We start from the raw sequence: 20,302 nt of genomic DNA on the forward strand, positions 1-20,302 counted from the left end.
CTGTACATGTACATAAAAAAAAATTGCCCCAATGTTAGCAACACATTACAGTACTTTAAATGAGCCAGATTCCCATACTTCATGCCTGCAGGCCTGATTTTTAACCCAGTAATTTCCAGGCATCGAAAATGTAGGCAAGTTGTAGACTTGAGTCTCCCGAAATGCAAACCAATCTTGATGCAGCGAAGTGCAGAGTATTGCAACCGTGCCATACAAAGAAAGTAAATTTCATGCTTAGCGAAATAGGGGAAACTAAGAGATGCAGCATTCTATTATTATCAGGTTGGAGCAAACCCTCACAGCAAGTTTCACCATAGCTAGAACCCACCACCTTATTCAATGCAAAAAAAAAACTTGCTAGACATCTACGAGCATTGCAAATGATGTCATCATAATTTACTGAAGCTCTGCATCCTTGTCCAGGGAATGAACAGAATGCACGCAGTCTCTAAATGCACTACCAACATTCATGCATAGTTAAAAGCCCGATATTTTCAACCAACACCTGATCCCACCACACACATCGATTTTCCCAGTCATCCACCAACCAGTCTGCAATTGGGTAGTTATCAAAAAGTTTCTCTTCTATCACAAACCGTGCCTAATCCAGTTCCGCTAACCTGTCCATTCTTATGTCTCGGCATTTGTTCAAATTCTCACTGTTTCCGCATGTCGGTAACAAGAGACCTGATGGAATGCACTGGACAGTGCCATAAGAAATGCAGTCATACAAGAAGATCTAATGACCACACATACGCTGTGCAAAGCAACAGTCTTTTAATGTGTCGAAAAACGACAGAAAAAGAAATAAACGCAAGGTGAGAGACATGTGCGTCTGCAAATTGTACAGAAAAAGAAAAAAAAAACAACACGAGACTGCAACGCATGTAAGAAAAAAAGTGGCCTCCAAAAGAGAAGCTAAGGGGCGATGTCCGAGAGTCCCAACAAGACCGGGTGGCATTTTTTTCTTAACGTCCTATCTTGCGGCAAAGTGGAGGCAGTGTTGTTTCTTGGTTCACACGACTGCTCCGATGACCCCGTCAGCGAATGGCAATGAGCCCAGACTCCAAGAGCTTCTGGATCTTGGCTGCAATGTCGGGGTTCTTCAGATGCCTGCGTTTTCGGGAAAAATAAAAATAAATGAAGCGGAGTCAATGGAAAGCAGTTCACCACATTTCCACGAGGCACAGTTAGAGAGCCTTAACCACTACATGACCACGGCTTCTGCTGAAGACAGGAACACAAGTTTTTCTCCTGGATACGGATTGTGGGGTCTTAATGTTCTGAAGCGACCCAGAATATGAGGAACGCAGTAGTGAACGGTTCCAGATTAATTTAGGCCACCCGGGGTTCTTATCTGTGCACCGAACGTCGCACCGCACAAGAGTGTTTGTGCCCAAATCGAAATATGGCCGCCTTGGCCAGAATCGAACCTGCTACCTTGGGACCAGCAGATGAACGTCAAGGCCACTTGCCACCACAGCGAATCCTACTGGATATGGATTTGCACAAGAACTTCAAGAAGCTTTGTGGTACCTTGCTCAAGATTCTGTAAACACAGGCTATACACAGCCTGTCTGTACCTGTCAAAGCACAATATTGCTCTCTCTTTCCAGTGGGCTTTTAGAACGAAAGCAGCAAGACCTGAAAATGCATGCAGAAAATGCACTGTGCTGGTCCTAGGATAGCGATCCTCAGATCAAGGGACCAAGGGCACTCTGGAGTCCTTACTTATCTTCGGTGAAACTCCCCACATTCCTGCTTGCAACACGACGATACCCAGCACAGCTGCATGTGCTCATTCAAGCCCAACATACAATTCAACCACATGTATTCACGCAGCTTCAAAAATAAACATTTGGCATCAAGTATTGTAATATGGAAGCATATGTGCAGGATAACAAAACAAACTGGTGTTATGCTGCAGTAGAATCTCTAGAACACAACAGCTGACGCAAATCTTGGTACAATACAAATTTTTGAAATCCACTGGCAGAAGTGCACTGTGTACAATATGCTGAATTTTGGGTGTTGTCCAAACTCTCGTGCCATCACTAAAAGTGATACACCCCATACCACCGCAGGTGATATTAATGCGAGACCCATGACAGCAGCCAATATGCACTAAAATAGCCCCCCCCCCCCTTCAAAAAAAGAAAAAATGGTTGAGAACTTTCAATAAACTTCATGAAGCCCATGCACAAACTGATGCAGGTTCCAGAAAGCTCGGGTTCTAGAGGACCAATGTGGTGCTAAGAAAATGAGAGTGCTCACTCTTGCAATGCCTTGGGGTCACTCTGCATCTGTTCGAGGATGATCCGCATGGCAGGATCACCCAGGATCTTTTGCACCTCGGGGTCTGCCATGGCACGCTTCCGCACCTCCTCTGGATCCGCGTCCGACGCCATCAGGCACCGCTTGTAACCATCCACAGCATCCTGCCGGAGGGACAGTGCCCAACAGTCAATAAATGAAATAGTAGCCCATTTCCACACACACACACACGCACAATCCACAGTTTAGGGCTCAATAAAGAAAACAACAGCATATCACCAAAGATATCCATAAATTACATTAATGGCAGAGGGCAACATGTGACACACGAAGCTGAACTAGCAGTGTTAACAGTGGATGGTTGTAAAATTAATGTTTTGATGCTGGTACTGTGTCCAGACAAAAAAAAATTGAAATTTGGTTTTGAGGATGACTCAGTACTTGTGCCAAATCTCAGTGGACACCTGAACAGAGCCCTAAGGGAAAGGAGGGTGGTGGGAATGAAAGAAGAGAGATAGCACACTGATTTGATATTTTTGGCAAAACCAAGAAATTTTCAGCTTTTAAACCGAAGCTATCAGTAGGAAAGAATCTCGCACATCTGAATATGACGACGTGGGAAGAAAAAAAGTTTTCCCACAATTTCTGCAGCCCTTAAGAGAATGATAACAGCAAGTGAGTAAACAAGGTCCGCACCTGGTTGTTGGGATCGATCTCTATGGCCTTCTGGAATGCCGTGAGTGCCTTGGAGTGCTCCTTCATCGCCATGAGGGCCATTCCTTTCCGCACGTACCCTTTCACTGCAATCGTAGCAGAGAGAAGGGCACCACTGTTCTGAGATTTCTGCAGGGAGACATATTAGTACGTGCACATGCCCACTCTAGCGAAATGATTAGATGGTGCACGAATTGCAAACTTGCCCCACACTACGAGGCTGCATAAATAGTCACTACATCTGCTGCCCCCTTTCAGTTCCGTCCAACATATTTGTAAGAGCCCAGCCTGGCACTCAGGCTGGCAGTATTCTTCTAGATAAACTGCTCTTTAACACAATTTAGAGCACAGCATCAGTAGATGCTGTGCTCAAAATCAGCTAGTGCATGATTTCTGCTACAATAATGGTCGACTGAGCCATTAACCACAACAAGAAATGCACCCCTTGGATGACAAGGCACAAGCATTGCAGCCAGAGGGCGTATGCACCATCTTGCTGAATTAAAAGACAATTCTGGTGTTTCTGAACCTCCACGGATTTTACTGAAACTTTCACGGTAAGTTCTACGCAGTTCTCCAGTCATTTGTGACCAAGGAGTAAAGAAAGAATTCAGGAGAGACGGTTACCGTATTTATTCGAATCTAGGCCGATAGTTTTTTCAAAAAAACGAGATGTAGAACTCTTATGTCGGCTTAGATTCGAGGATTTCGTTTCGAGGTTTCGTATTCGTAAAATACGAATAAATGTAGCACGCAGGTGGCGCCCCCACAAAACGCCAACGAAAGACAGCACTGTAGCTGTTGCTATCCGTAGCCGTTGCTATCCGTAGGCGATACTGATCAAAGCACACATGAGCACTGGCTGCCATTTTGGCCTTGTTCTGTTCTCGTGCGGTGGCGTGAGCACATTCGCAGCAGTGAAGTTTTCGTGCGTAGTTTTTATCACCAACACCATGGCACCAAACAGGCGGTGCCATTATAGTGCCGCCTTCAAGCGGAAAGTTATAGTCGCTGCAGAGCAGTCGTCAAATCTTCAAGCCGGGCGGGACTTCGGCGTGGATGAGAAGAATGTTCGCCGTTGGAGGGGGCAGCGTAACGAAATTTTTGCTTGCGCGGCAACGAGAACGGCTTTCACGGGCCCCAAGAAAGGCCGCCATCCAGAAGTGGAGGTAGCTCTGGCCGAGTTTGTGGAGACGCAGAGGTCAGCGGCACTTCCAGTGACCACGGAAGTGCTGCAAGCCAAAGCGAGAGCTGGCGAGAGAGCGAGGCGTCCCCCGGGAACTGTTCAAAGCCAGCCGGGGCTGGTTGCAGAAGTTCATGAAGCGCTTTGGCTTCAGCCTCCGAAGTCGCACGTCCATTTGTCAAAAGCTGCCGGGCGACTTCGAAGAGAAGCTCATCTCATTTCAGCGATTCGTAATAAGGAAGAGGATGGAGCACGGCTACGCCGTAGGACAAATGGGAAACGCTGACCAGACGCCGGTATGGTTTGACATGCCAGTGGCGTGCACCGTGAACGAAAAAGGTGCCAAGGAAGTGAAAGTGCGCTCGGCCGGATACGAAAAGCAGCGCATGACTGTAATGCTGGCCTGCACGGCGGATGGCCACAAGCTGCCGGCGTATATAATTTTTAAGAGGAAGACTCTACCAGCTCGGGAAGTGTTTCCAAGAAATGTGATCGTCCGCGCCAACGAAAATGGATGGATGGCGAGCGATATGGTTGAGCAGTGGATCAGAATGGTTTGGCAGCGGCGTCCAGGGGCCCTCTTGGCCAAACGTTCCCTCCTCGTCCTGGACTCTTACCGTGGACACCTCACTGACGGCGTAAAAGCTGCGCTTTCCGAAGCCGGTACCGACGTCGCCATCATACCCGGCGGCATGACAGGCCAGCTGCAGCCTCTTGATGTGTGCCTCAATAAGCCTTTCAAGGATCGGCTGCGCAAGTACTACGTGGACTGGCTTAGTGAAGAGCGGCGCGAGCTTACACCAACAGGCCGAATAAAGCGTGCCTCACTGGGAGTTGTAGCCACTTGGGTAGCTGCAGCCTGGGATGACATCCCAGAAAGCTTGGTTGCACGCTCATTCCGCAAGTGCTGCATCTCTAATGCACTTGATGGCAGTGAAGATAGTGCACTGTTCGAGGAGGCCAGCGATAAAGAAGTCAGCGATGATGATGACGAATGAGCGGGGGCTGATCCCGGGCTGGCGTTGCATATGTCTCCTCGCCCAACGCCGCCTCTCCTCCTCCTCTTCTCTCAAAGCTCCTTTGGCAGCTTTTTTTTTTCAACGGTCCCTCTCGGGGCCATCAATCACATTTCGGCAGAGCATGCAGGCACGATGCTTCCCGCTGTGTCTCACTCGAGTTCCTCTCTCTACACCAAGTCGCCTATGCGCAGACACATGGTGCAGTCGTTTCGCGCCACGCACTTTCACGTGCGCGGCGACGTAAGAACAGTCGTGTCGCGTCATAAAAATAATTGTGATAATGAGGTATAAACAGTGTTGTTTTTTCGGCCGGCCTACAATCGAGGTAAGTTTTTTTTTTTTCTGTGGCCTTCAACTTTCGGGTCTCGGCTTAGAATCGTGGCCGGCCTAGATTCGAGTAAATACGGTAAGTCTTTTTTTTTGAAGCCGAACCGGTAAGGCTCCACCCTGCTTGGCTGCCGTCTCAAGCGTGCTTGCGCAGGCGCAGCAGACAAAGCCGCTTCGCCCAGCATTACTACTGGCTGTGCCGGCGGCCAAAGACTCCCAGTAGTCTTTGCAATAGCGCGACTTCCGGCACACTTCTTGATGCGAAGCTCGGATAGCGAGGGCCTCCCCTGAGCTTTCCTTCCTCCATGTTTGCGACCAATTTTGCAGCCAGGTGACGTCTTGTTGCAACCCAAAGCAATTTTCATGTTTTCCTTCCGGCTTGTGGCCTCAATCGGGGCAATTTCTACAGGCAACCTTGCGTCTGTGACGTCACAGTTTGGCAAGCTCATCGATATTCACTGTGGTCACTTCAGACAAATAACGAACGAAGCTGTCGCCTGCAGTCACCAGTTCAGCCAATCAATAATCATACAATACGCATACAATAAGTTTTGAAACAGTATTCGTGAAGTCACAGTTTGGCCAAAACCCAGTTTCGCTTGCAGTTTCCCAATTTCTGCTGTTTTAAGGGGGGACACGGGTCTTTCGGGCCGAAAAATCTCGAAAAAATCAGTTTTTAGAAAATGTTATTTTCGAAATCAGCAGCCATTTATCTACCTCTCTGTTAAATTTCTCGCCTCTAAGGTCAGTATTTTACTCACAATACCAATTTATATAATCCATGTCGCCCGAATTTGAGCTGAAATCGGCGCCGAAACAGCAGTATTTCGCAAAGCGTAGATCCCGTTTCATGCGCGGCACCGCAGCCATCTTGGTCTCATTTGAAAAAGCCGCCTTTCGCCTTCAATTTCCCGCCACCACGGCTTCCGTTCGCCCATTGGTTGCCGAGAAAATAGCAAAAAAGAAAAGGTAGTATTCAAAATCCTATTGGCTGCCGCGGATCACGTGACAGCAGGTCGTCATCCGATTGGTGGAGCTGGCTGGCAGCGTCTGCTTGACGCGCCCGAGCCGCGGGGAGACTCGACTCTTTGTGCCGGACCGTGCAGTGCAAGAAGCGCGCAGCGATGCCTGGTTCAGCGCGCAAGGTGCACTCAAGGCATAAATTCGGCAAGAAAAGGAAGAAGTCGCTGGTCGATAACCTCAAGAGACGCCCTGCTGTGCGCCCCGACAATGATGAAACTCCTGCGCTGAACGATCGTGTCTGCGAGGCCGCGCAGGTAGGCCTAACGCGCTCCGCAGCACGGGAAGCTGTAAGCGGCAGCGCCCGCATCCGCCGTGATACAGTGATGCTGGAGCCCTCAGATGTGCTCCAAAATAAGACGAAGACTAAACAAAAACTGCGAGAACTCGCCTCAACTCCAGCAACGGAGCGGAAGTCTCGTTGCTTACGTGACGGCAGCGCGTCGGACTGTCTGCTCGACGAGGCAAGCTTCACGATCGTTTGTTTGGAATCGCTCAACAGTTTGTTGAAACTTGTGAAGTGTAAAACGTGTGGCGGCAATGACTTGAGCTTCGTAAAAGATGAGAGAGAATACGGCCTTGCCGTTAAACTTTCTCTTCAATGTGCGAGCTGTGGAGACGCATCGTCTGCATGGAGTTCGCCGCGGGTACGTGGCGATCAGAAGATCAACCCTTTTGTGGTGAATGTGCTCGCTGCTTGTGCAATGCAGAGCACTGGCAACCAGCAGACAGCTCTAAATGACATTTTTTCATCGCTGAACGTTTCGCACCGCGGTCTCCACAATAAAACGTGGCAAGACTATGTGAAAAAAAAGTTGGCACCTGCAGCAGCTCGTGCAGCCGAAGAAGTTACACAAGAGTGTGCGCGGTCGGTTCGAGAACTTTATAATGAATTGGATCTTGGGAACCCCGGCAATATTGCAGTATCATACGACGGCACTTGGATGACACGCGGCCACACATCCCACATTGGTGTGGGAACCGTCATCGAACTGTTTACCGGGCTTGTGCTGGACTATGTTGTATTGTGCAACTTCTGTGCCGGCTGCGAGCGAGGCCCAAAAGAAGGTGACCCACCATACCAGTCCTGGAGGGCTGGGCACCTATGCCAAAAAAACTCAGAAAAAAAGCTGGAGAGATGGAAGTTGAGGCAGCCCTTATTCTTTTTGAAAGGTCGTTGAAGAAGTGTGGCCTTCGCTATACCACAATGCTTTCGGACGGTGATAGTCGGGCTTTTCTAGCTGTGCAAGAGGCAGATGTGTATGGATACATCAAAGTAAAAAAAGAAGACTGCATAAACCACGTGCACAAACGTATGGGAACAGCGTTGCGGACTTTGTTGTCCAAACACAAAGGTGCCGAAAACCTTGGAGGAAAAGGCAAACTGACAGGCAGCCTCATAACAAAGTTAAGCTCCTATTATGCCTGGGCTTTAAAATCCCATAAAGGGGATGCTGAGGCTACGCAGAAGGCTGTGATGGCCACCTACCACCACATTACCTCTACTGATGAGGCATCAAACCATAGCTTCTGCCCATCGGGACTGGACTCTTGGTGCCAGCAAAATGCGGCAGCAGCCCGAGGCGAATCTGCTCCAAAGCATCGGTACAACATTCCACCCCATGTTGCTAAAGCATTGCTCCCTGTCTATGAGCGACTGTCGGATAGGAAGCTCTTAGAGCGGTGCCATAGGGGTAAAACCCAAAACAGTAATGAAAGCCTACACTCTTTGATATGGGCCTTGGCACCCAAATAGCGCCACGCATCATTGTTTACTGTTGAGGCTGCCGTGGCTGAGGCAGTAATGCGGTTCAACGCAGGCAGCAAAAGAACTTCTGCAGCAATATTACAGGAACTGGGCCTCAATACGAATGCTATGAGCGCAAAAAGAATGCGAGAGAAGGATGAGCGCCGAGAGCAAAAGTGCGCTCGAAAGCATTCCATTGCGGAAAGTATTCAAGGAGTGCTCAAGAAGCGGCACCTGGATACTACTGGCAATCAAAAGGACTACATTCCTGGTGGCTACTAGCCATTTCCTTTTGTAAATATATTACTGCACTTGTAAATATTTATTAAACTGTCCCCTGCTTGTTTTTGGGGCTTTTCTCAAAATGCATATGGTTGACTGCTAGCAGTCTTGAGGCCTTGATATCTCAGCAACCAAGTCACATAGAGCTGAAATTTCGGTTGCAATGGAAAGCCTAATGTATGCTGTGTGAAATGTTGGGAGCAGATTTTTTCATTTTACCTTAAAAAAATAATTATTTTCGTTAATTTACCATTACTTGGTACACACATTTTTTATACTGAAATTCAGAAGGTTGTAAAATGAGTAATAATTGACATATCAAAAATCTGCTCTCTACATTTCATAATTCACTATTCTGGCTATCTAACCATGCCTTAAAATTAATTTTAGATGAAATCTTTATTTTGCTATTTGGGCCTCAAACAATGGACATTAATTGTTAATTATCTTGAAAACTAATTGGCCTACACTTAAATGCATATTTGAAATCAGCATAAAAATTTGAATAAGTCTATGCATTTTTATTAAGATTGGTCAAAAAACAACAAAAATAGCTTTAAGACCAGTGTCCCCCCTTAAAATACTTCTATTTGGTGTTTTGCAATACTTTTTACCCTAACAGTTGTGATGTGATTATCAACTCAAACTTAATAGGGGGGGGGGGGGGGGGGGGGGGGAGGAGTGAGGTGAGTGTTTCCCAAGGCAACGAGGACAAGCATAAGGAGGGAACATACAGGAAACACGGGCTTCCAATACTTCCCCTGCAGGCTGCCTGCTCCTCAGACAGCAGCGGCAGCAGCTGCCTTATCAATGTGACTGCACGCCTAAAGCAGGCGTGCTCTTCTTCCACTGCGTTTTGTGTGCAGCCACACTCTGCACAGCGCTCTTTTCATCATAACCACGAGGCGCCTGTTTCGCACAATAGAATTCGCTGTGCAAAACACTAACACTTGAGAGAAGTCTTAAATTTTCCCGATTCACTACAAATTTTGGTACTGTGCTTATCCAGGAACTTCATTCATCTTGGGGTGTATGTCTTTGATTTTGAAACCTTTAGTTACTGAGGTCTGACAGCAAACAGCTGCAGAAAGCCTGCCAACTTCTGCAGCTGCCAAGCAGTGGAAGAATCCAGGAACACCTTGTAAAGCAGACGAAAGTAAACAGCTACTTTTACTTTCGCTAATAAACTTGAGTAGCATGCTTACAGTCTTCTTTTAAAAGTTAAAGTCTTAGTTGCTGGGTGACAGCATCAATCGTCAAATAATGACAACATGGAACCCTGCTTACAACGGCCCTCTTATGTGAAAAAGACAAAAACTGCTCCCCAGAGCATGCCCATTATAACAGGGCTCAACCGTAATATTTTTCATTTCTGCTTGCAGCATTATATGAATCGATGATGTAGTTGCAGGAACAACCTCCTCCAAACAATTTATCAAGCAAGTTGAAAGTCTGCTGGCAGAGATGCAAGCGGCAAAGTGAAAGAAAACTCATGCAAACGTTAACCCTAACGGAGAAACAATCCGAAATTTGCACGCCATAATGCCACAGTAGCAGGTGACTTAGTATATTCGAACTTTGGACACAAGGCCCCTCTCGAAGGATTTGATCCTCGGCGCTTGGCCAGACTGTTTGAAAATTATACAGGCAACGCGAGCGATCTCACTCTCTTTAAGCGACACGGTCCTTGCCTCGCGTTTGTGATGTTAGAAAGTGTGCCTTTTTTAATGTATTTTTTCATCTGCCTCCTCCCATGATCATCATCCCCGATCGTGACCCTCTTTTTTTCTCCTCTTCCCGTTCCCCAGTGTAGAGCACCAGGCCAGATATTTTTCAGGCCAACCTCTCTGCCTTTCCCGTCAATAAACTCTCTCTCTCGAACTATGCTCGACTTACAATACCTGTCTTTGTACTCCAATGCAGTTCTATCATGCTTGGAGATTAAAAAATCACCAAAATTAGTTAAACTTCGTTGCACTGCAACCATCGTTCCCTTAATAAATCTCCCAGTTCTTTGCACTTTCCCAATGAAGGTATCGCTAGTGATAACATCCTGGAAGTTCATAGCCTGAGCACAACAGGACTGAAGTGCATAACGGGAAGACATACGGAAATCGGGGTCCAGGCGGATGCACTCCTCGCAGTCCTTGAGGGCCAGCTGGAATTCGGCCAGCTTCTGATAGCAGGCTGCTCGGTTGCTGTACAGCCGGGCGTCGTCTGGGTTGCGCTTGATCGCCTCTGTGTAGTGGCGCACCGCCGAGGGGTAGTCACCTGCACACACATGCACATGACCGGAGCTTTATCACCAAGCCACCAAAGCCACAGCAGTTGCTGTCAATTCTTTATCCCCACGGTTGGGGCGACTATATCGAGGGCCTCCTCCATAGACCAACACAGTGTTCACAAGCATAAGGGGCACTCGCGGGCACCGAAACTGGCTGGGGGAGGGGGGGGGGGGGGGGGGGGGGGAGGGGAGATAGTTTGCATCTTTGTCTGCTAGGGTGCACGATTCACTTCTGCCATTGGAGAGCTGCCTTCCACATGAAGCTGTTTAGTTAAGCTGTCTAGTTTGAGCGACTGTATTTGCGAGAAAATGCAACATATGCGACAGTGTATCCGACTGCATGCGAAGCCTGTCTGATTTGTACGAACAACCAGCTGACTGAACACCTACAAGTTTGCCCAGAGTGTGCCCGGAAATACAACTTACATTTATCGCAACATTTTTTTTTAAAAGATGAAAGCTCCGAAATGGCATTGCATGCTTTGTTGTGCTCTTCGCGAAAGAACTCGCCAGCTATTAGCAAACAGCTACCTTCATATGTGCACTGTGAAGGCGAAAATAGCTTTGGAAAGTTTTGTTTACATCTGTTTCTGTGGGCCGCGCTCCCGCTTAGTACCCTTGAACGGCATGCACATATTGCGAGCTTATGAAAGATACATCGGCTCTGAAATTGTGTTCAATATTTTGTACATTCTGTTCTCGGATGTAGTCTGCTTTTGTCAATGAAGAAGTGACATCATGGTGGACTGTGAAATCGCAAAACTAATTTAAAACTTTTGTTTACAAGTATCCCTATGAAGAGTACCCACCAATTGATGGCAGCAGTGTTACTGCATCTTGTTCACATCATCAACAGCTGTTGCTCTATATGCTTCCATTGCCTTTGGACCTGTTTGGCTGTCTCTAGCCACAAACAGACCCATTAATTTCAGTCAAAAACATCTAAACAGCACCACTACTATACAAAGACTAGCTACGGGAGAAAAGAACTTAAAACCAGAGGCTCTCAAAATGGGTTCTGCAGAATCCCAGGGTCCCTTGGAATGCCTTTCTGGGTCCCCAAAATATTTACAGACTATGAGGAGACTGTTTCACTGTACAGCCCGTTCCACATCACCTTTAGAAGAACATTGGATGCGAGGGCTCTCAGAGTACATCCACATTTCAGCAACTCAATACAAACAGCTTCTTTGCACACAACAGACCGCCGAATACATACCGCATTTACTCGCACAATGATCGCACTCGCGTAATGATCGCACCATAGAATTTTGTCCTCAAAATTCTGTTCTTTTTACTGCCCGCGTAATGATAGCACCCCGAACTTGCCGCGCTATGTTTGGCTTGCTCTGTCAGCCGCCATTTTTGTTTTGATGTCCCACACTGCTACAGCGGCAGCCGCCTGTTGGTTGACCTGCAGTCATCCTGCAGCAAACGCGTTCCATAAAAACTCGTGTTCACCATTTTGAAAGTCTGCGGAGTGCTTTGTGATTGTGCGTGTGCGTGTGTGTCTGCTATTTCACCATGGGGCAGTATGCAAGTTTCACGGCCGCGTTCAAGCTAAAGGCTACTGATTATGCGCTGGAGCATTCCAATCTTGCTGCTGCTAGAAATTTCGGCATCAGCGAAATTCGAATACGGTATTGGAAAAAGCAGCGTAAGAAGCTGACGGCTACAAACTCGCTGGGCTTTCCGCAGACCCAAAACGGGCACATTTCCTCAATACGTGAGGGACCTGCGCAAACAAAGATGGTTGTGCAGTATCGTTAGAAATGATTTAAACACAGGTACACACAGCTGCCAGAAAGCTGGGAATTAACGCAAAGGACTTCTGCGCTAGCTCCGGTTGGACTACCCGCTTCATGCGACGAAACGGACTTTCCCTGAGGCGGCGGACGACGTCGTGCCAGCGGCTCCCATCCGTTTTGTCACCAGGATCCGTGAAAAGAGCGGCTGCCTCTTGTCGCAAATAGGGAACGCCAACCAAACTCCGCTAACCTTCGACATGCCCCGAAACCAACTGTCAACGAGAAGGGCGCTTGGAGCGTCCTCGTGAAGACCTCGGGCGCAGAAAAGCAGCGATGCACTGTCATGCTTGCTGTGACGGCCGACGGGCGGAAGCTGCCACTATATGTTATATTTAAACAGAATACTGTTCCGAAGGGAAACTCTCCCCGTGGCATCCATGTCCATGCTCAAACTAAAGGCTGAATGACTGCCGAACTGATGGTTGCCGAACTGATGGCCACTGACCACTGACCATTGAAGCTGCAGTCTCGGTCGACGAGGGACCGGAGTTTGGCACTCTACAACTGCCAGTAACCTTTGCGGATTACCGTATAAACGCGTGTATGGGCCGCAATCTGTTTTCCAGAAGAAAATATTAGAAAAAAATAATATCCCTGTAAGGGCTGCACCCATACTTTGCACAGGACCCATGTGGGAATAGCCTTCGAAATGCATGTGCCGTGGCCTCCGCTATCAGCTCCGGCTGTGAGCAACTGTGCGCTTCATCGCGGAGGTGACGTGCACAGGAGCTTCCAGGTGTTGCCCACGGATGGCGCCAGAGGCCGCGGCTCATTATCATCATCGTCAACTTTTTCCTCCGCTGCGAGTTTTTTCTACTTTTTCCTAGCTCCCGCTATCCATATCGACATCAGTATCACCAGCTCTAGCGTTTTGTTGCTGTCAAAGGCATGGGTGTTGGCTTTCACGTGCTGCCACGGAGCGTTTGTAGTTTTAGCAAGATAAGGCAAGCACCTTAATAGCTACATGGCTGGGAGTTTGGTATTGAACGCGGCAAGCGTGCTGCGGGCAGGAAACTCGACATGGCCGAGAAGTGCGTCCGACGATGGTGCAACCAAAAGGATGCATTGAGGAACACAACTGCAAGAAGCGTGCTTTCCGAGGCAAGCCGTGCAAGCTTCCCGAACTGGAAGAAGTGTTGCTCTGCTAAGTGATGGAAGTGCGGAACAACGGCTAGACGTTGACAGCGGATGTGCTGCACAACATCTTGTGGGATGAGCGCGCACCGGAGCACAGCACCAGCTCGGAGTCTGAATACACTGCGAGTGGTGATTGAACGTAAAATAAATGCCGCTGATTTCCTGATTGGTGTTTATTTACTTTAAAAAAGTTTTTTTTTTTTCGTAAATCGCAGTATGGGCTGCACCCCAAAAACTGGCCCTCAAATCTGGAACAAAAAGTGTGGCCCTTACACGCGTTTATACGGTATGTTGGTGCCGGCGACGATGTCACGAAGTGTAGCGCAGTGTCGCTGGATGAAGTCGTCGACAGTGAGTGTGCCGACGCTGCAGGCACCTCCGACGAGGAGGATACGGATGAAATTATAGAAGCTAGCGTGTCTATTCCTACCCATGCAGGTGTGTTGCGCAGCGTCGACAACATTCGGCGGTTTGTTTGTGCTCACGACGAAGACGGCGACCTGCTGTCAGATGTTGCAACTCTCGAGAGGAAACTAATGCGTCACGCCCGGGCAAATGTCCAGAAAAAAAAAACACGCATTTCTTTCAATGGTGAGAATAAAGAGTTGCTCACACATCCTCCGAATAAATGCTTGAACGTTGACATTTTTAAAATAATTTGATCTACCTTACTTAGAGTGGTGTTGATTCTTGCCACGCGTTTATTCAGGTGGTTGGTATCGGTTTTTCGAGCAAGACTGAACGCTACTGCAGATATTCTTCGGTTTTCGATTATACGACGCCTGGATTATACAACAGTTTTGCGTGCTCCCCTCAAAGTCGTATTAACGAGGTTCCACTGTATGTGCAAAACAATACCAGCATGAAGTCAGGTATCAATATACATACCATGCTAAAACGCTCCACCACTGACTGCAGCTGTGCAAGTGACCTTGGAATCTACAAACACCGATTCTTGCAAATGCAATCCATCATAACTGCAACCTACATGTATGAATCGCTAAAGCGCACCTATAGATAGAAACTCCCACCTTTCATACAGAATCCTCATTACCGGGATCCCTGACAAAAAAATAAAGGAAAATAAAAACAGTTTTCAGAACCATTCTTTGCCTGCTGCATTCATTCCACGAGCACATCACCGCAACGGACAAATCCGAGTCCTTGAACCCTCCAACTCTGCTCAAACACACGTGAACGCAGACACAGCCCAGAACACATCAATGGCTTTCTAGGAAATGGGCAGTCAAACGAATATAAAGCTAACCAGGTACCACCAACACAAGCTCAGAAAAAGCCAGCACCTTGAGCTCCCTGTACCAGACTTCCCGCCATGACGCCCATGGACCCCGAGAACCGAGGTCACGGGAAAAGCAAGGAGGCTCTGGGAGCCAGGGAGCCAATCAGATGACGCGCATGGTTTTCATCATGGTTGAGGGTGGCACCCTTGGCTAGTAAGGGTGGAACTGGGAAACGACTTGCTCAGTAAAAGCATGTGAAGTGTTGGGTGCAACAGTCGATCCCGGATGTATCGAACTCGAAAGGGATCACAAAATAGTTGAATATATCCATGATTCGATATATAAAAATGGCAATGGATAAACTCACCTGTAACCCAGAAGCAAGAATACACCACACCCATTCTAGTGACGCACTCCTTGCAGCGACATGCTGCCCGCCAGTGTGCTTGCAGTGCATCACTTGCCAAGCGATGCAGACCAAGCCTGCTTCGCATCAAAGCCGCAGCGGTTGGTGCTCTGGAACTAGCCACTGCTTATCATAAGAGGCCTAATCCGTTTACCAGTACGCTATGATTGGAATGATCTCCAATTTAAATTAACGCAGAATTGCTCCCCGCAACGCTTTCGTCAGCAAAGCACAACAGGTGAGAGCTGCCACTATACTCTGGTGGTCAGTTAGGTTGGCTTTAACACATTGCACCAAATGCCGGCTTTTTCACGTGACAACAGCATCGGGTGGAAAATGAATACAGTAGAGCCCCGCTACAGTAAACTCGGTTGTAGTAAAATGAAGCTGCGGTCCCATTTTGCCTTCCATAGATGACTGTACGTTTTTTTTTTTCTGTTATAGTAAAAATTTATTCCAAGAACGGCTATAGAAAAGAGCTTCTGGCCGTGGCGATGTACTTCCCGGGGAATGATGACATCGCGACACGCGCATAGTCTAGGATCGTGAGGCCTATAGATACCGAATACAATATAACGGCACTCTTCGAGGTTGCTTCACCACCAAGCTCAAAAGCCGCAAGGACAAGACAAATTTTCGAAGACCTTGAGGCCGTGAGGCAAAGTGCGCAGTGCGCACGGAAAAAGTAAAGCTGGCTATGAACGTAGAAAAAAAGGCGGCGCGGATCGCTAAGAAAGGAAAGCCGATAAAAGTGCAGTGAGGACTAGAAAAGGGAAGAAAAGGTCGTGCGTTCGAAGCACGATAGCACGAAGCATGGGGAAGCGGTGGCACTGCCTAGGTGGTTTTGCCGTGTTTCACTGTGTCCCGCAGGTTTCTTGACTACTATCTCTTAAATGACGCTGAGGCCACAGAGGATGATGCCTTTATCATGCAAAGCTTTGGTTTTCAGACGGAATTAAACTGGCATTATATCTGTAGCCGCCTTGCATTCATGCAAATGCAGTAGTTCCACAACACGCAAACCAAGTAGAAAACTTGGTGACATGTGATAACTGAAAAATAAATAATTATCGCATAAAAGGAAAATTAGAGCAGGATGTAAAGTATTTCTAAGTGTTCCTTTATAAACCAACATTTTGTGCTTAGTAAGCAGCCAGAGAGCATAGTCAGCCACGCCATGACCAACAACTGAAATATTAAAGACCCTAGTATAGTAAAGATTTTTGCTGGTCTGAGCTACTTTACATAGAGGGGTTCTACTGTACTAGTGACTGAAGACTACTCTCAAGCAAACTCAATGTCACCTCTCTATGCAGATTTACAACGTCTGCGTTGCCAGCAGGCACCCAAAGCCGCACAGCCGACCAGTCTTGGCATTCGAAAACAGATTGCGGAAGCGCCACTTGCAAGGGGATGGTGCGACATCTGATATATCGAATGTTCCAATGAACTGCGGGTTGATAGACCTCTCCGTGGCGTAAACAATGATGCCAAAGGGGCAAAATTGTCCACTTTCGCTTACAAATCTGTTTTGCTTGTAATGAGTGCTCTCCCATCGCCATTCCCAATAAGAAACACTTCAGTACACATCGCAGCCTTCCCCTGATTACAGCCTCCTCAGTACGCTGCATGTTTTGCCCATTGGATCACAAATATGAGCACTGATACTGTAGACAGAGAGAGGTCTATGAGCGTACAAACAATGCAATTATACTTTTGCATGGGATCTTGAAATGGATGTTCTGGCTGTTCGATATCAAATATTTAATCAGAGATCGAATAAGTTCAAATCAAATTTATTTCTGCCTCGAAAAGGTACGGACAGCGGAGGAGCAGAAAAAGCTGTAAGATACAGCTTGACAAAGCCGCAGCCCCCTTTCGCTGCCATCGATATCAATTTGACATTGATATCAAATATTTAATTTACAGTGTGCATAAAAATAAAATTTGGTTCAGAACCAATTATTTAACAAAAAGAGCACAGGTAGCATGAATTAAAAAATGGGTTGCTCCTTTATAAACTACAATCACAGAAAGTAAGACGGCAGATTTAGCACACGGCAACTGCTCGTCAATTTGGACTCAGAAGGTCTGATGCGACAGCCTGGCTTCCTTTATATGACATGTGAGCTCTCTAAACACTGTACTGAATGCTGTCAAATGGAATGTCAGAGCGAACAATCAATCACAAACGCAGCTCCCGTTTTCTTCCCTGGCAACGCTTATAACGACATTTGTGAATGCTTCAGAGACCCACCTTTCTGGAAGCACGCATTGCCCAGGTTCTTCTCTTCTAGAGAGATCTCTGGGTTGATATACGCTTTCCTCTCCTGCTCCTTGATGATTTTCTCTACCTGCAAAGAAGAGAAAAACAAATAAAAATGAACGCTGTAACTGGGGCATCCACAAAAACTTGTAAACTCACTGCCCCCTCCTGTCAATAAGACAGCTCACCATATCAGAAGGAATGCATCCTCCGAAGGACAAATGTCGCTTCCCTATGTTTGCATTCAACAGTAGGCAGGTTTATAACAAGGCAGTGCTTTAGCCGCCCATGCACCAACCCAACCACTTCTTGTAACACAGAAAGACTAAAAATATTAATGAGGAAAATATTTTTGTTCGAAAAAACTATGTCTCTATAACACAAATAAACAACCTTCTTAACTGAGCTCACAGATGCGTTCAACTATATGGATGCCGAAGTGGCAGAAAATTGAATAGTACGGCCAAACCCCATCAATTCAGCCCCCGTTAATTCGAAATTCAGATAATTCTGCTTTTTTGCTTCCTCCCATCAAAAATTTACACAAGTCAATGGCACCACACATGTGTTAATTCGGAGTGAAACTGCACCGGTTAATTTAGACTGAACACATGCCAGGCGTGGTGCTGAAGTCAGTTTTCAAGACACACGTCACTACTGTCATCATCCGGAGAAACCACCCTCCATTTGGAATCCGAAAACGTACGAGGGGCAGTGCTGCTACAGCAAAACCTCGTTTGTTCGGCCCCTGTTAATTCAGAAAGTGGACTGCAGCCGGAGTTGCGGCTCACATCAGTCCATTTGGTACGGTGCCCCCGTTTGTTTGAGCACCGCAGGGCTCACATCAGTCAATTCAGCACGGCACCCCCGAAGGGCAACCGTGCCAAGATACGATGTGCTCGACAGGCGATCGTTCAGATATTCGTCCACAGGCCTGAACTGCGTATTACATATTCTCCCGCGTCCCTCTGATCTGCGTACAAAAACAGGCGTGTTGACGGTCGGCAGGTTCCTTTAGATAGGCGAGAGAAAGTCCGGCCGCATAGTTTTGTTCTCAGAGCTTCGTCGTCAGCCCACGGCGACGCATATGAACGAGCCAGCAAGTCGCACACACCGTTTAATGATGACGGAGAAGAACCAGTTATGTGTGCCGGCGAAAATATCAGACCAAGCTAGATTGGGAGCGAACAGCTGAAGGCACCTTGCCCCTCCCGCACCAGTGCGCACTTCCCTTGCTTCCATCCGCGTGGCATTTCCATTCTTCCAGTGCGTTGAATCTCCGCGCTCGTCACATGCTGTTCGTCGTTGGTGCGGTGAAGCCTCCTCACATGGACGGCACACGCGAAGAAGCTGCAGTGCTACCATTTTAGACGCTGAAAGAAGCCGTGCAGACCCTTACCAGTGTGGAGTTCTGTTTCCATCACTCCCAATAGTGTGCACGAATTAAAATATTTGACGGAACTGCGAAAAATCACAGTTGTCACACAGTTTTCATCTCGAAAGAAGATAACTGCCCAGTTTTATTCGAAATTTCTTCTGGTCAAGACCCAAACGGATGCATTTTAAGCCGCATTACTCTAAGCGCACGAAGAGCTTGACCTGCTTAGAGCGAAGTGGCAAGCGGAGGCATCACCACCGCCGAGCGGCAATGACCGTTTTGCACATGCAGTGACAAATTAATACCGTCGACGAATTAGTCTCACGCAGGCATAGAACAGGCCACAAAAGCACCAAACCTAAGGCCGATGACCTGCCTAGTAACTACCCAGCAAGTGCCGAGTGCCCCCAGCTGTTTACAGCAAAGCGGACGGAAGCTGTCAAGTTCCATGGTGCAGCGCGCTTGAATCTGTCGCAATCGCATCACTGGTGCCCCCGATAGAATCCACATGAAAATAAAGTTTTCATGACGCTTTGAGATGCCAGAAAACCGCGGTCTCTTGGATGCCGAAAAGTGGTCGAAAGACCGCAAGCAGACTTTCGCTGTAGCATTCAATGGGGTGCGCTTGATGAGCAAAATATTACCCCTCTAAAGAGCACTTCTGGCGCTGGAACGTGCCAAAAAGCACAAAAGTTTCCCTCCGATTATCAGCCCATTCACACTTGCGAGTCGCGAGCTGAGCTTTTGGCAATGACGCCGACCGTGGACGCGCCGGCAACGAACTGAGCTGCTCCCTGGCTGTCGTAGTCGTCGCTAAGCCTAACCGCTTCTCATCGGTCAAAGCAGACGAAACTCTCGAAAGCACGCGACCGTCATTGCAGAGAGTTTTCGCTACAAACGAAAAGGCAACCCACAGGTCGTGCTTGCAAGTGTGAACAATGGCGTTGTCGATCTGCTGCCTGGTCGCGTGCCCTATGCCGTGTTCGACAAGAGGCGGGAAGATGACATTGGGGAAGCCGGTATAGAAATTTGCTTGACGCTCACCATAACCGGCCTGCGTCGCAATAAAACACCGCCTCTAGCTTCGTTGCACGTTTGACGGTGCAAATCGACCGAAAACTTGCCGAAAACAAAAATTCCGAGCGTCGCCGTTGGCGAGTCAAGCTGTCAACATGGCCGGTGAACGCAACCACAGTGTTTCCACGGAGATTTTCTC

General features: G+C 47.7%; 1 protein-coding gene across 1 annotated transcript in view; it reads right to left on the reverse strand.

The window, feature by feature from the left end:
* Positions 1 to 740: 740 nt before the first annotated feature.
* Positions 741 to 20,302, reverse strand: part of Stip1 (Stress-induced phosphoprotein 1) — a 30,609-nt gene continuing 11,047 nt past the window's right edge. Inside the window, exons 5-9 of the mRNA XM_077636962.1 lie at positions 17,700 to 17,796; positions 10,676 to 10,837; positions 2,971 to 3,074; positions 2,275 to 2,438; positions 741 to 1,113 (exon numbers count right to left, since the gene is read on the reverse strand). Of these exons, the coding sequence (XP_077493088.1) occupies positions 1,041 to 1,113; positions 2,275 to 2,438; positions 2,971 to 3,074; positions 10,676 to 10,837; positions 17,700 to 17,796 (600 nt within the window). The 3' untranslated portion in view covers positions 741 to 1,040. The remainder of the gene's footprint in view (positions 1,114 to 2,274; positions 2,439 to 2,970; positions 3,075 to 10,675; positions 10,838 to 17,699; positions 17,797 to 20,302) is intronic.

This window comes from Amblyomma americanum, chromosome 9, assembly GCF_052857255.1.
Source record: "Amblyomma americanum isolate KBUSLIRL-KWMA chromosome 9, ASM5285725v1, whole genome shotgun sequence".
Lineage (NCBI taxonomy): Eukaryota > Metazoa > Arthropoda > Arachnida > Ixodida > Ixodidae > Amblyomma > Amblyomma americanum.